Source organism: Notolabrus celidotus, chromosome 21 (assembly GCF_009762535.1).
Source record: "Notolabrus celidotus isolate fNotCel1 chromosome 21, fNotCel1.pri, whole genome shotgun sequence".
NCBI lineage: Eukaryota > Metazoa > Chordata > Actinopteri > Labriformes > Labridae > Notolabrus > Notolabrus celidotus.
This window is the reverse complement of record NC_048292.1, coordinates 25,699,379-25,716,585: the sequence shown is the minus strand read 5'-3', so window position 1 is coordinate 25,716,585 and position 17,207 is coordinate 25,699,379. Positions and strand designations below refer to the sequence as shown.

The following is a 17,207-nucleotide window of genomic DNA, read 5'->3' as shown; positions in this document are numbered from 1 at the left end:
GTTTGTTGATCCTGAAATCCCAGATGTTTGTTCAAATATTTCATCTTATCATGAACCCTTTAATATTTGTTTGCCTTGTGAATGATCCGAGTTTAAAATAGCTGTTCTGGAATAAGAAGCCACTGCTGTCTCTGCACGTCCACCCCGTGGTGTTCCAGGTGCGCTCACCTCTCGGGGGGGATAAAAATGCATCCTGTGACGTAAATGAAATGTCACTGAGAGCCTGAGGCGGAAGCACAGGGGTGATCTATGGCAGTTTGGCCGGAGGCATGAGGAGCATCTGCGAGGAGGGGAACTGGAGTCTGACACAGGGACCCGTGGGACAGCCTATTTCAAGAGTCATCACTCTGTCAGCTGCAGACAGCACCCAATCTGTCCACGTCCACCCCTCTGTGTATTTGTTTCTAAATGCACTGACAGGGGGCAAGGCCGGGATGATTAAACCAGCACCACCATCTAATCTGAAGCCCTTGGAGAGAAACAAAAGCAGTAATTTTCCTGGCAGCAAACAATTCTTCCCTCATAATTCAAAAGCCCTGGATGCCTGAGGGCTGTTTTAGTAGAGGGGTGAAAGAGAAGGTGTTCTGCCAGAGTCAAAGCGGCAACATAGGAAACTGATTTGTTGATTTCCCTCGGCAATCAATTAGACCCTTTCACTGCTCCAATAACCAAACACAATCCTTATATTTATTTTATTATCTTACTTCAGTACTGAAATGTTCCTACCAGAAACTTCCCCTGTATTTTATGACCTCGTATAAATGACTGTGGGTTTATTTCTGTGTCCCAAAGGAGATAAAGTTTATACCTGCCAAACAGATGAAAGTTCAAAAGAGGTCTAAGTGTTGGTGATAGAGATGAATCAAACAGTTAACTACTTAATTTGACTTGCAGATGTGGTGTCAGTGGTATGACCACAGGTATCTGAATAAACATTAGATGTATGGATTTGTGCTTGGATTAGGAGCAGCTCTATCCCTTTAACCAGTGGAGCCACAACATCAGACATTTTTTGATCTGTGAGAGAATTTGGGAATTAACAAAAATGTTATCTTCTGCCAGAAAATATTCAAAGATTGTTCTTTTAAAGAGAGGGGGGTTATAACTTAAGAGGGAAGTTAAGATTGAAGATGGTGAGTGTTCAGATCACAAGGAAAAGCTTTTGTATTTCAATCTGTGGAGTAAATCTGTGGAACAGACTCAACATGGAGCTACAACAATGTCAGAACATAATCCAGTTCAAGAAGAGGTATAAAGACGTCATTTTCATGAGGTACAAGGAGGAAGACAAGTGTTTAAATCATGAGGGGTTTGCTTTTGATTGTAGGTGTAAATATGAAGATAGGTTATGAAGATTTGTTTTGTGGGAGTGCACTAGTATAATGCCAGAAAATAGTGAATAAAGAGGAAGGATTAAATACATTTTAACTTCTTCCTACTCCTTTTCGCATATGTAAAGTAAAATGTTTTACTTCTTGCTGATGGAACTGATTGATTTGGGTTTTTTGTATAACTAGTTATTTTTTACTTGTATGGTTTTTTTTTCTATTTTACTTTTACATGTTTGAAATAAAGACATCAAATCAAAATTATTTATGTGGCAACCAAGACACGCATTTAAAGTAAAATAACTGCCAGACTCCAAACATAAAAAACCCAGATGCACAGAGTCACAGATCATGAGTCTTATATTTAAATGATCTGATGAACACGGTGTAAAGATTTTTTTGCACAGGGTCTACTGGGGCTTATCTGACTACCTTTTCCCAGTAAAGTGGCACACAGTCTACATCTGAGGTAATGTGCAAGGTGCAATAAGATTGGTTTAATTTTTCTGTTCATACATCATTGTGATTTGAGTGTAACATAGGGTGCAAAGTCATGCTGTCTCCAAGCCCCTCTGTTCCTTTAAAGGTACAGTGTGTGGTATTTGGAGGCATTTAGCAAAACAGACCTGGTTTAAAGATGTATGTTTAAGCTGGTGTATAATCACCTGAGCATGCAAATAGTTTATTTTGGTAAATTAGAATAAGCCTGTTATATCTGAATATGAGCAGGTCCCCTTTCATGGAGGCCACCATCTTGCACCACCATGTTTCCTACAGTAACACAGAATGGACAAACTAGTAACACATGTTTTTGTATTGTGAGTGGCCGCTTGAAATGCACTAGTTCAAAGACAAAGAAGAAGAGACTGGTTGTTAATGTGAGCCAAACAACTGGTATTGAGAGACATTTTTTGATGGAACAACTTGACAAATGGAAGATCATACAGCATCATGCATCACTGCAGCTTCTTGTCCTTGAAGGCTACCAGCACTTCACCAACAGGAGGGGTGAGCGAGGGAGGGGGATTTCAATCTAGTCTCAATCTGACTCTTTTACCACCTGGCCAATAACATACTGCGCACCTAGACATGGACAAGGATTTGAGACTAGGTGTTGCTGGTCAACAACGCTGTCACTTTGTGTGTCCTCAAGAAAGCAAAGCACCACCTGAGGCACCTCCTTTAAGACCAACATGCTTCCAGGAGTTAAGATTGAATGGGTGCCAGTTTATTTGTAGGGCATAATTACTTGCATCCATTCAAAAAAAGCTCTGCAACCTTTTCTGTGTGCTCAGTGGAAGACAGGCCACTGTAAACAACCTGAGTCCTATCAATCAACATGTTGTTAATGTACTGAAATGTGCATACCTGTTTTATCCTCATTTCAGCCTTTCATACTAAGCTTTTATCTGATGATCTCATCTTTAGTGTTAGAAAGGAACAGGAATCCTTCATTTATAATGAATGTGGTATAAGGACACTGCTACAGTTTGTCCTGAAGTCCTCAGCAGAGAGAGATCAGACCTTTTCTATTTCAGATCTTTTCATTAGATTGTGTTAGAATTGGAAAGGTACTTTTGTTGTTGTTGTTTCTGAAAAGCAGCCGTGTCCTTGTCCTTCATGGTTTTTGACAGGAAGCTCAGCAGTGCAGTCCTTACATCAGCTCTCATAACTGTGTACTGACTGAATAATGCAACAGCTAGTTTGTTGTTTGCAGCAAGGTGTTTATTTGTTGAAAATGTGGAGGAGGGAGAAAGAAAATACCAAGCCAAGAGGTTGAAAGCTTGTAATGCTAATCACAAGGGCACCTGTGGCTGCACCGATCATTCCTTCTTAATGTTTCCATGAGAAGCAGAATGGGAAGTTTTCTAATCAGAAATGAAGTTGAAGTTCTTTAAACGATACCCATGATAAATCTTTCTAAAATCTTTGGATCTCACTAGAAAACCTTTGGGTGTGAGACTCAGTTTGGCTCAAGTCTTTTAAAAGTCCTGTAGTCTTTAGTCGATTATATGGTGAGCATACTTGTGCAAGTTGATGTGCTTTGGGTGCTTCACTTTGGAAGTGTATGTGACACACAGTGCATTAGACTCATGACATGCTAAATGTGTGCAAATTCCTTCTGAATATGTGTTAATCTAAATCTGGCGATGTCCTTTTATAGAATCAAATACATGTGAGGGATGTGACTACCATGACCCTGCACTGGAAGTACTACATTTCCCAGCAGGTCTAAGAACGGCATCATAGATAAGAGCATCTGAGCTTGTTCGTGCTCCTGATCAAACTTGACAGGTACGTATTAAATGTATAATCTCTGGAGACAAATGTTGGGCTGTACACACTGACAGGCATATCAAGGTAAATGAAGTGCAGCCCGTGTTCTGGCAGTAATCCTATGTTTTGAAAGCAGCACTCTGCACGCACAACCCTCACCTGTGTGATATGCCCATAATAGGGTTTTAATAATGTGTTCAACACTTCATGGGTAATTTCAGCCGAGCACTCTGATTGGACACAACCCCCCTCCAATGATGCTGTTATTCCCATTATGCCCCTCAAGCTGTGCTTTCACGGTGGTGACGCCAACTCTTGTGGTAACCAAGGAGGCAGATATCATTCTTCTCTCTGTTATTTATGGTAAATCATGCAAGCTACTTCATACAGAACACAAACTGTGTGAAGCTTGTATTCAAAGTTGAAACTACATCATAAGGGCTTTGTCAGTGTAAAAGTTTCATGGACATTGTTTAGCTGCTAAAAGTTTGTCATAAATCTCCAGCTGTACACTAAGAAGCAGAAAGCATTATAGCTGTATAAATGTAATCATCATGTCCTTACATATAAACGTTACTAATTTAAAAAGAGAGAATATGCTTCCTAAGTGTAGACTGGTTGTGCCGGTGATTGCAACTCGTATCACTAAAAACAGACATGGTGCTGAAGAATACAAGTGAGCAATGCGGGGGCTCTGACCTGCCGTGTGCAGCCAGGAAATGAAAAGCCCCTTACAGAGGAGATGTGATGCCTTTCTGCCCTGTAATTATAGAGTAGGGAATTGGCTCTAAATGCATCAGCTTCTGAAAAGCCTGTTCTATGTTTTCTCCAATGGCGGCAGAGACAAATAAATTGTAAGACTGCATCACTTTGCTTAATTTTTGCTCACTTTGATTTCTCTGAGCATTTTCTAAGATGTTCTGACTTCTTTTTGGTGTATGTAGAAAGCTTAAAAAAATGGTATTCGTGTATAAGTCAAATTGCAACCCCCTGCATCTTTTGCTCCTACGCGTACAAGTTCAATAGAAAACTGCAGATCCAAGGGTCTCCACCATAGACTGTATAAAATATGGACATAGTATATGTGTCGCCACCCATCTGTTTTGAGGCCAATCGTCGCCATATTGCTGCTGTCGAGCTAGTGTGAAGTAAAGTGGCGGGCTTTGAGCCTCCTAGCCAACAGCTACAGTGTTCCCGCCTGTCAGCTGTGCCTCTCATTGGAAGACTCGTAATCTCAATATCTTCGAAATTACAGCGTTGTGAAAAAAATTCACACCCCCCGTACAGTGTGTGCCGATCGAGAAATGAGCTATCCAGACACTTGTCTTTTGAACCAGGCTGTAAACATGTTTATTTCTGCTGTAAAGATCGTCTTCTTTGAATTGGTGTGTATGTGGTTTTTGGTACTTCCGGAGCCAGCCTCAAGCGGATCCTCGATGAACTGCAGTTTTAGCACTTCCGCATTGGACTCATATTTTTAGACCGGAGGTTGCCGCTTGGTGTCCACCAAGCGGCAACCTCCGGTCTCAAATGATGAAGCCAATGCGGAAGTGCTATAAACTGCAATACATCGAAAATCCGCTTGAGGCTGGCTGCAGAAACACCGGAAACCACATAGACATGAATGGGAAAAAGACGATCTTTGCAGCATTAATAAACATGTTTACAGCCTGGTTCAAAAAACGGCTTGGCCCTACAAAGCTAATCTCTCTAATGGCGTACACTGTACGGGGGGTGAATTTTTTTCTAACGTGACGGTTAAGAAGATATTAAGATTACGAGTTTTGCCCAAATAAGGACATGACTGACGTGACTCCCTGTCGGGGACACACAGCCATTGGCTAAGAGGCTCACACTACGTCACACTCTGCCTAGTTGAGTTCCGCATTACCAATATGGCTGCCGCCGTCGATTTGCTTCAAAACAGCTCTCAGGAACAGATGGGTGACGTCACAGATACTACGTCCATATTTTATACAGTCTATGGTGTCCACTCAAGACTAGCTACAAAATCTAAGGAAAGCCCATTAGAGTATATTCCTTTCTTTTATTTTTTTATACAGCAGATTTTAACATGTTTACAGCCTGTGAAAAAAATGGCTTTGGTCTACACCCCCAATTCAAAACCAGGGAGGACCTTGCATTACACAAGCAGCAACCTCCAGCCACGAGAATTGAAGCTAATGCAAAAAGTGCAGTACCTCAAGTGTCCACTTGAGGGTGGCTCTTGAAGTACCAGAAACCACATACACACCATTAAAAAAAAAGCTGATCTTTACAGCAGAAATAAACATGTTTACAGCCTGGTTCAAAAGACGAGCTTAGTCTGAATGGCTAATTTCTCTGTTGGCACACGCCTTACGTGGCGTGAGTTTTTTCATAATGCAGCGGTTTTTTAAAGATATTAAGATTATGAGTTTTTAATCATTAGAGGCACAGCTGACTTGACTGTAGCTGTTAGCGAGGAGGCTCAAAGCCCGCCTCTTTATCTCACATTAGCTCGACAGAGGTTAGAGTTCAGCATTTTCCAATATGGCTCCCGCCGACGATCGGCTTCAGAAACAGATGGTTGACTTCACGGATACTACGTCAATTCATTATACAGCCTATGGTTTACTACAGCGTGGCTCTGTTGTAGAAGAGTCCCGGTGCTAAACTGGCCTGCCTGCTGTCCCAACTAGTCCCCCACTGAAAATGTTGCGCATCAAGACAGGAAAAATACAACTAAGGAGCCCCAAACCTTTGAGCTTCTGAAATGCTATATCAGGCAAGGACAGTGAAACATTTAATTGCTTATATCAAATTAGATACAAACCTATAGAGAGCCTTTATGTTTAATGAATGTATGTTGAGTCAATATCTATTGCCTTAGGGCTTGAGACAAAGGTAGTTAAGCCTATGGTCCAGAGTTTAAACCCTCGTAGTCCCTGTAACACCAAAGAGATGACAGTGAAAATCGACTGTACGACACCGGCCCCCAGTAAGTGACTTGTTTTCGATCACCCAGCAGTAGTTGTTCTCCTTGTTTTTTCTGCTCTCTGCCACAATTGTGTCTCTGTATACAACTGAAGAGCAAACAGGGTCAGTGTGGCTGCACACACAGCTAAAGAAAGATCCATATTGTGTCAACAAGGCAACTGACCACGAGTAATTAAAGGTGATTTTAGACACCACTGAAGCTGCTTATGGCTGCAGGTTCTAGAAGGGGAATCAGAGTTTGCATGATGCCTTTAATAAGTTATTCTTAAAACAGCAGGTGTCACCATCACTTTGAGGTGTGTTAATTGGTCCGGCTCATTACATGACTCTCTGAGATACCAGGGTGAACTAAAGCTTCTGATGTTAGCTTCACATTTAGCATTCAAACAAGAGAGTGGTAACTACCTCTTTCTTGATATTTCTGCAAAAAAGCAAGAATTTCACAAAATGTCAAAGTGTAGCTTTGTCTCTGAAAAGGACGCAAAATTGTGAGTCAAAAAATAAGTAGCAGTTGTGGCAGCAGTGCATATTCTTAAAAGCAACAAGAGTGGTACTGTGGTAGAAATGCCATCAGTCTTGAGGAATGGAAAGGAAAGTAAAGGAAAGGAGAGGTAGTGGTAGTAATTGTAGAGCAGCTGACAGTGAGTGAAACAGAGGGTGTCTATTGCTCTTACCTAGTGTTGGGTCGTACTCCCAGATGAAGCGTCTTGTCAGAAACCTCACCACCAAAGCTGCAGAGAACAACAGACAAGGCTCTGAATATTTAAACAGCAACAACAATATGCAACAGGATTCTGTGATACTTTATGCAAAGTCTTAAATCTGAATATCAGCACAAGAGGAATGGATTCAGAGCGCATGTTGATGAGCTTATAATAATTCTTATTAGATCAGGCATGGTTCCATATTTGCACATTCACTGACGATATTTCTACCTTAACAGCTAATCAGCTGGAGCCAACATTAGGCCACAAAATCCAAAACACTTTAACTCTTTTCTCATTTAAATGCTAATTTAAAAACAGAAAAATCAAACAGCCTTCAGGATGAAACATCAGCTCTCAGGGTTCATTAGCCCCATCTCTAATGTGGGATTTAAGCCTGCCTATTTCAGCTTTGACCTTCATCACATAGAAGATAAGAAGCAAGTGACTCAGTCTGAATGGTTCATCACCAAGCCACATGCTACAGAGAGATGTTCATGTCCTCCTTAGGGACAGATTTAGAAGAGCATTCATTACCTGCTTATTATAAAGAGGTAGACCAGACTGTCTCCCTTTTAAGAGGTGGATACTTGTCGCAGGAGGTTTCAAGATAAGTCCAGTAGCTGCATCATAAAAACATGAATTAATCAGTCCCTCCCTCAACGATCAACACAAATTCAACCAATCAGCGCGATTTCTGTGCGGCCTTGCAATTTTGTACAATCACTACAACTTTCCCGCAAATTTGACCAATCACCTTAACCTCCGCCACTGCACGTCATTGGTTTCCTCATCCATTTCTCCTCCTTGTTAGTGGTTGACAAGATGAAGACATGTCCGACGCGAAAAAAAGAACATTTATCAACTAATATTTCCGCCAAAGTTCGTGAAAGTTAGCTTCCAGATGTTTCACTTGAAAGCGGGGGTAAACTGTTTTGCACGCCGTGCAATATCGTGGTGGAACATAAACGTAAGTCCTCACTTGATCGGCACTTTTCAACAGCAGAACACGCACGGAGAACGGGTGAAGATAGGGAACAGCAGGCAGGAGAAGTGACCATGACAACGTAGTTATTTATAGATACTCAAATACCCTTATAGTATTAATAAGCTTTAGTTGTATTTATTTACAATGTATTTTTTTCTAGAACAACATTGTTTACAAAGTAGGGGGAAATATAAATATGAACACTGAACAAACATTTCATTTCAAAATAGCACAAATACAACACAGCATCTGTTGAAAACTGAATCTTTTGTTTGTTTTAGGAAAATTATTTGCCCAATTTGAATTTAATGCCAGAAATTCATTCAAAAAAAGTTATGAAAGGGTTTACTACTCAGTTTGAAGTTAAACAACATTGTTTTTAATTGTTGAACTATATGCCAGTGCAGTATTTCTCAAGCATTTTTTAGTAAGGCTACCAACAACACTAAAAACAACTGCCAATAATTTAGCATATTTACTTGCCCCTGAGCTGTTATTGGGGAAAAAAGCTTAAAAACATCGCAACTTTCACTGCAATTTTTTCAAAAAGCTGTTGCAAAATCAGACTTTTTGGGCCGCAACAATCATAAAAAAACCTGCGAAATCCTGGAGGGACTGATTAATGCCAATCAGAATGATGCAAATGCCTCTAAAGCTGAAATCAATTATTCTCTTAGATTTGTCTCATGAAGAAGACCACACAACGTCCACTCCGTCTCTGCTGTTTATAAGAAAAGATTTCCCCTGTACTCTACAACCACAGCCTCATGACTCTGTTGGCCCCCCTGGAAGTCCCCGCAGGAGTCTGTGTCTCAGTTCTGCAGCTGTTTGTCTGAACACTGCAGCTTTTCTGCCTGTATCTGCTTAATGGCTTCTACATGGCACTACTAAGACCGAGTCCTCCTGGAGAGTGTGAATACGCTTCCAATAGAAACATGCAATGAGGTCACTGAAGCCAACATGGGTTAGCCAAAACATGCAGATGGAGCAATTTATCCTTTTTAAACTGGGAAGAAATGAAATCATAGTTTGACATTTTGGGAATTGCATTGAATTCCATTCACTACAAGAGTGAGATGAAGTGATTGACACCACTGCACTACGTGTCTTACTGGGGACTACCTCTAGAGGGCACACCAGAGAGCTCTAGTGGACTTGTACACACACAAGTTTTTGTTATGTTAATTCAAGGTCTCAGTGGCCCAGTGAGTGATAACCTCTTGATCCAGCTCAGGCGACTGATGCCTAATGGACAGACCACACTTTCAGCAGCGCCCCCAATCACTTTTTCCAATGTTTCACCCCACGCTTGGAAGTAAAGGTCCCAGACCTGTTTCTATTTATTTCTGCAGGTTTCCACATTGACTCATAAAATTGAACTTCTCTCTAGCCAGTTATTTTAACTGGACAGTTTGTTGTTGTGCAATGGCAATGATGCATTGCACAGATGTCGACGACTGCAGACTTGAGTGCTTGATCCAAAGGGCAACTGGGCTTGGTAGAATTTCTTGTAAGTTGCCTTTTGAACCAGGTTTGAATTACGAATAATGACCTTCACAGACAACTGACTTGGTCCATCAGCATTTCTTAAACTTCCTGCCATTGTTGTCCCTGCTGCTGTGATGACTGTCTCATTCCGTCTGCCTACAGACAACCCATGTGCATACTGCTCCTCATGTCTGCATTATGTTAACTTTGATGACATGCACAGCCGACACCAAATGAACACAGGGGACCAAACGTTAGTGTACACGAAAATAACAGCAAGTATATTTCCGGAATTACACTGGACTTCCACCAGATCCGTGTTCGGTCTGTCGCTAATCTGCTGCGGTCCAGCTCTGTGCTCTCTCACCCACTGGTTGCGTTTTCGTAACACTGCATGGAGTGGGACCTCTGGAGGGCTGTAGTCATGTGACTGAGGTTTTCCTGTGGTAATTACTGCATTAACGAACACCCGACTCCTCTTGATCCATGTTGTCTTTATCGTCCTCTGACCTGGTGACTCCAGGCCTGGCTCCGCTCAAAATAACATTTTGTTGTTAGATTGAATATGATCTGGTGATAACACAGTGTTTTATTCTGAAAATTAAACGGATGTTTTCATTTTGTTTTGGTGAAACCTGACTTCCTGTCCCGCTCCATCTGCTCTGTTGAGATTGATGCGTCGTGCTCCGGCATCCGGCAAAAATAGAAGTCTTGTGTATCTGATCCGGAGGGCTCCGACCTGCCGGATCAGAAACACAGCCAGAACGCAACAGAGCGGATCCAGTGGAAGTTAACACATTGACAAGAATAGAAACCTATCAGATCCGGTGCTGTGATGGATCAGAGACAGACCGGACACGGATGTGGTGGAATTTGGCCGTTAGATGTGCAAGTTTTACTACAGACTAATGGCAATACGTCTCAAAATGTCTTAAAAAGAGCATTCTTGGTTGAGACCATGGTTTGTGACCTGTATGTGACCATAATGGGCAAACGTTCAAAGGTGGGTACCAATAGTTGTAGTACCATTAATGACATTTCATAGCTCCACTTCCTTGAGTTTGATGAAATTAGCCAAGAGGGTTAGTTGGTACAGCATTTATGAAGGTGTTTCAAGTTGTTGTTGAGTGTCAATGTTTGCAGGTCAACATTAACACTTATGATAAATAATAAGTGTTGAGTTGAAGGGGTGCCGCGCCCCATGTACAGAGGCTATAGTCCTTGTCACAGCGGTCGCAGGTTTGACTCCCGGCCTCGACCATTTGCCGCATGTCTTCCCCCACTCTCTGCTCCCCACATTTCCTGTTTCTCTTCAGCTAATTCTATCGAATCAAGGCAAAGAAAAGCTACCAGATCAGGCAAAGGCTCAAACAGCACATCCAATGACTGTGCCAAGTAGGTCATATATCTCATCACTAATAGCAGCACTGACTCCTAACTGAAGGTGATGTAAACAAATATGCAAGTGAAAATCAGAGACATTACTCCGGGAAGACGTCCTAATGTGCTTCATGAATCAGCCAACAGGACAAACCATGTGGCCTAACATAACGGGTATCACAGCAAGCTTTTCTGCTGTCATGCGCCTGAGCGACTCCCAATGGGCCTGAGTGGTCCACTTGAGCCCAGACGGAGATCTGTGTCCCTGCCAACTGGCTGAGCTGCTGCTCGTATAAAAGAGACAATATGGGAAAAAGCCTTTCCTTTGAACCAGGAGGAAAACCAGCCTTCTTGAGCAGGCCTGTTTTTCAGCTTATAATTAGCCTTGACAGGGAAGGCAAAGAAAACCTATTATGTCAGCTGGAGTGTCACTGCAACGTTTCATTACTCCTGTAAAGGGCTTGGGTCCTGCCGTCGAGCTCTGGGCAGCGTTTGATGATGATTGAGAGTCTGCTGCTCAAGTTTCTGTTTTGTCATTGACTCGTACAGAGTAGCTGTGGACACATTACATCACTTTGTCCGTGCATTAGCATGTGCCCTGTGAATGGACTCTATACAATGTGTAGAGAGACAGGAAGGTCTTTCATGTAGCACGCACAGATCCATTGCTTTGTGTTCTTTTGAAAGCAGCGTGTTGTAACCCTGTGTTGTTGATTGAGCTCCTCGGTGGACCACATTTCTCTTTCTTTCCTAACACACTTAATGTGTTTTCAGCCCAAGGAGGAGTGCGTCATGCAAGTTTCAATTACTCCCTGACTGCACTGAGAGCAGAGAAGCAACAGATAATTTGTCATGCTATAAAGAAGGCAGGCTGGCACGCATGTTTCTTCTCCAGGCACACGAACTTCTCTTTCAGGCGCTCTGTTTCCCACTGAGAGTATTCTGTCGTGTTTGTGCTACAGTGGCCTGGATTCCAGGTGGAAAGTACAACCAATGGAGTGTGAAGTCCATTTTCTCATTAGAGGTAACTGTATCTCCTGCCTTTCACTGCCGCAACAAGAAATGTACACAGAGGAGAGAGGAGCCTTTGTTAGCAAGCGTCAATATGGACATTGTGACCCAAATTCACCGAAGGTTTGCCGAGGGAATAATGTGCACTGTATCACGGAGCTGACCAGATTACAAAAGCAGGCAATTCACTGACCCTGTGCAGTGACAGGGAAGCTCATAACTGTCCGACTGAATGAAAAAGGAACCCTCATTGGACCCGTCACTGTAACGAATATAAAGGCTGAGGACAGCTCTCATAACCAGGATTGTTACATATATATTATTTTATTCATTGTAAGATCACATTTCAGAAAATGCAGCCACACTTTTAAACATTGCAGCTTCTTAATTAACATTTTTTTAAAACTGATTTTACATGTAGCACAAAAATTAGTCATTAAACTTGTTATCATCGCTCACACCAACAAACACAGCTCAGCAGGAATGAAGCGTTTCCATCAAGAGTCATTTGGGTCCAATTGTAAAAGGTGCAAATGTGCAAAAACTAACGGGTGGCAGATAGAGATATCCCGAAGCAACTCATCTTCTAGTCATTTAAACGTAAATTAAAATTCTGTGTATCTGACTAGTCTAAAGGTTAGAAAAAAAATAAGGAAATAAAGTCAAGATTGGCCACATTCAGTGTTGCCAACTTAGCAACTTTGTCTCTATATTTAGTGAGTGTTCAGACCCCTCTAGCGACTCTTTTTCAAAAAAGCGACTAGCAACAAATCTAGTGACTTTTTCTGGTGTTAATGGAGACTGACGTTAAAGCATGTATCCTTCTGACTCTACTCAACAAGCAGTGGATGCTGCTGTGAGTCTCTCCTAGCTGCATTCAGAGCAGGAGGCGTTCACCCCTCAGCATCCAGACTGTTAATGTTTCACGCATGTACGAAGACACCGCTGTCTGATCCATTAGATAGTTAATGTAGATTGTGTACAATAAATATCTTGAAAATGATATTGTTGAAAAATGATTTTTTATAGTCTCCTAAGTCTAGTTATGAACATATTTAGAGTGTTTTTAACCTCTTTTTGTCTCTCACTCAACGTTACACGTCTCTCCTACAGCGAATGCGACATGCAAATGAGTCGATGACGTCATTTAGCAACTTCTAGCAACTTTTAGGACAGTCAATAGCTACTTTCCTCACTGAGGAGTTGGCAACACTGGCCACATTTTTGTACCACGGCTAAATATGTGATCACAGGGTCTGCATGCACATGACAGGTTTACAGAGTGTGTTAGCAGAGCAAGCAGCACCAGCCTTCAGTCCTCCCTGAAGGTTATTGATTGATGCCTGGCGCCTCATTTATACAGGAAGCACGTGCACCGCGGGGTTGCTCTGACTGACTGAGCTCCTTTGGATGGTATTCTGTTACTTTTGGGCTTTTATCATTACTGAGTATTCTTTTTAACTATAAAGTTCCATTGTTTTCAGGTTTAAATTTGTTTAATATTAATAATTGTGCTCTGATTACTACTACTAAGTTATCAGCTAAAGGTCCTGTTGTGGTCGATAGATATGAGGCTGTTTTGGAGTTACATCCATTACATCCATTATCAATGAGTATTTCTTATCTACACGATCTGATAAAGGGTCGGGAGGTGGCGCTCCCTGTGTAAACATGAGCATGACCAGAAGGGAAACGTGTTGTCAGAACGTGGCGCATTGCTTCCAAGCGGCAACCTCCTGTCTCAAACGATGAAGCCCATGCAGAAGTGTTAGAAACTGCAGTTCATCGAGAATCCACTAGAGGCAGGCTGAATGGGTGTGTATGTGGTTTCCGGTGTTTCTGCATAGAAGACGATCTTTACAGCAGAAATAAACATGTTTACAGTCTGGTTCAAAAAACAACTTGGGTCTACGTCGCTAATTTATCTATCAGCACACACTGTACAGGTGATTTTTTTTATAACGCAACAGTTCAGAAAATATTAAGATTACCAGTTTTGCCCATGTAAGGACATGACTGTCTTGACTGACAGGCGGGGACACATAGCTGTTGGCTAGGAGGCTCAAACCCCTCCTCTGAGCTCAGCATATAGCTCCCGCTGACATTTAGCTTCAAACAGCGCTCAGGAACAGATGGGTGACGTCACGGATACTAAAGTGGCCCTGAGTTTTCTATGCAAGGCTACAGTTGAGTTCACTGGTCACAGCTTACATTCAACTTAATCTCCATTTCAAATCAAAATACTACCAAGCTGCACTGCGCTTTGTGATGCCATCTGTCATCTATATGCTTGTTTACAACTGGTAGTATTCATCATCTACAGGCTATTTACCACCAATCCAAAATTTTGTGCTCTCCAAATAAATCAAGAGTGATATTGGAAATATCCTCAATATTGTCTTCCAATGAAACCGTAAAGTAACACGTTTTAAGTCCTGATCTGCATTGTCAGCAGGAAGAGGTGAATGGCACAAGATGTGCCGTTACTCCTTTCTGCAGATTGATTTGATATGTGAAATGTAGGGTCAGGTTGTCCCTAGCTTTGCCTATTCCATGTAGAATTAATAACTTTTGTCAATGGGTTTTGACCAATCAGAGTCTAGTATTTTAAACAGCCAGGAGTCAGAATGCTGGGTAATATGCAGCAAAGATGTCATCATTTGCCAAGTACTAGAACAGAAGCATCACAAACTTAAAACGGGAACACAAAAACATCATGTTTTCTTCAGTGTAGAGTGATGGAGCATTAGCAGATGCTGTTTTGTATTTCCTTGAACATGACACTGCTGCCTCTAACATGCTCTGTGCTACTTATAGCTGTTTGAAAAATGTCCTGCCTTGTTACAGAAGGTGTCAACATATAACATCTGGTATGTGGCACGCTCAGAAAATCAATACAGGCTTTAGAAAAGGCCTGTTGATTTTCACTCTCTCAAATTGCCGGTCGGTCTTCTTCCTCTCAAACAATGCAGCTGAAGTCAGGGCAAACACATAAGAAGGGATCTGAATTTATCAAGCTTTTAATACAGCTTTGAGTTTTCAAATGTACATCGAACACATCATCCACAGGAGGAGTCTGCCAAATGCTGCTTTTGTCCAAAGTGACCTAATCACATTAGCGGCAGAATGTTGGACTAATAGCACACAAAGAGAGAGCAATTAGTGGCGCCCATGGTCCTTTTCTGGGTTGTCACCATGTTACTGATTGAACAGTCTTTATTGATTCCCCACGGCCTTCAGACGGACACCTGTGGCTCTTTGGTTCCCTCCAGCCACAAAAACACCTCTTTTACAGGCCCAAAAGAGGAGCTCTGCCTGTGCTGTGCAGCTGCAGTCAAGTTTTTTAGACTACCTATTGTGTTCATGTCAGGTCTGTTCATATCACAAAGACCAGCTGTGCAGGCAAGTCTGGAAACGGAATGACTGGAAGTGGTTCAGAAAAATGACAGCAGAAAATTATTCCAGCATTCAAATAGAAAAACTATACTGTCCTGAAAAGACACTTTTGTATACTTCTGAGTTTTCAATAGCTAAAGATTCAAGATGGTGACATGTTGCTGGTGTCTGCTGTTGACATATTGTTTCACCAATTTAAAGCGAGTGTAAAGAATTTTCATCTAGTGTCAATTTTAGCGACCCCAGCGTTCAAAGCAGTATGTTTGTCGTTTTGCTGATCCTGTCGTGTACAGGCCTGTGTAACTATTACTGTACTGATCAAAACTCTCTTCTTTCTTCCATTTAACTGACTGACATACCACCCTCTGTAAACTCTGCTGGTTCAACTGCATGCTGTCTGTTGCTTCCTTGACATTTTTCTTGATAATCTCATTTAATTTCATCATTATTTATTTCAGTCTGTCTTACAGCCAGTTGAAAAACCCTGCCAATAGATTAAGTCAACCCTGGAGGCGTACTGGCTATATCAAGCTAGAGCTAGCTCATGCCAGCTGATTAGTTAGTGCAGACACCTTAGATAGAACCAAAGCTATAAACTCTCATTATCAGTGTTGCCAACTCCTTAGTGAGGAAAGTAGGTATTGGCTGTCCTAAAAGTCTCTGGAAGTCACTGTATGATGTCATTGCTTAATTTGCATAATTTGAATTTTAATAGACTCTGTAAGAGACGTGTAACGTCGAGGGAGAGACAAAAAAAGGTTAAAAAACACACAAAATATGTTTATAACTACACTTAGGAGCCTACAGCAAATCAAAGTAAAACATGACATTTTTCAACAATAACATTTTCTACATGTTTATTGTATACAATCTACATTAAAGGCACTATGAGGAGTTTTTAACTGGCTGAGAAACAGACTGAAAATGATACTGATGCCTCTTTATGACCCTCAAAAGCAAACAAGACCATCCACAACAACACTGACACCTTCTCTGTTGTCATTTTTAATGTCTAAAACTGCTCTGAGGGGGTAGGTGCCAGAACAGATGATTGACATCTCGCTCTAGAAACACCCTTTTTTGGCTGTTTTCATTGCAAATAATCACACTGTGTGATAAATCTAAATGTTAAAAGACAACAGGATGAGGTTATTGTCTTAAGACACTCATTTTGCATTTACAGGACAAGAGACAAGAGGTATCACTTTGTCCACAAGGGGGCGCTAGAATCCATACAAACCAGAAGTTCCTCACAGCAGCTTTAACTATCTAAATGGACCAAGAAAAGACTGTATAGTGGGATCAGCCAGCGGTGTCTTTGTACATGCGTGATACATCTGCAGTCTGGATGCAGAGGGGTTAGCGCCTCCTGCTCTGAATGCAGCTAGGAGAGACTCACAGCAGCATCCACTGCTTGTTAAGAACGATGTATACTTTCAAGTCAGTCTCCAAAAATCTCCATTTAACACCAGAAAAAAGTCTCTAGCCGCTTTTTTGAAAAAGAGTCACTAGAGGGGTCTGAAAACTCACTAAAGAAAGAGACAAAGTTGCTAAGTTGGCAACACTGCTCATGATATTTCATGGCCTATTCTAGAAAGCGCTGACTTATCCAGGTCCTGTTACAGAATAAAGCCCAGGTGCACTTGTGCTGAAGCT

General features: G+C 41.6%; 1 protein-coding gene and 1 long non-coding RNA gene across 3 annotated transcripts in view; one reads left to right on the top strand and one right to left on the bottom strand.

The window, feature by feature from the left end:
* The window catches only part of rerg (RAS-like, estrogen-regulated, growth inhibitor), a 72,859-nt gene that overhangs the window by 10,995 nt on the left and 44,657 nt on the right, over nucleotides 1–17,207 (bottom strand). For both annotated transcript variants that reach the window (XM_034674141.1, XM_034674140.1), the window contains exon 3: nucleotides 7,259–7,315. In XM_034674141.1, coding sequence (XP_034530032.1) covers nucleotides 7,259–7,315 — 57 coding nt within the window. The remainder of the gene's footprint in view (nucleotides 1–7,258; nucleotides 7,316–17,207) is intronic.
* Nucleotides 1–17,207, top strand: part of LOC117805418 — an 83,203-nt gene that overhangs the window by 22,047 nt on the left and 43,949 nt on the right. The gene's annotated exons all lie outside the window — the stretch shown is intronic.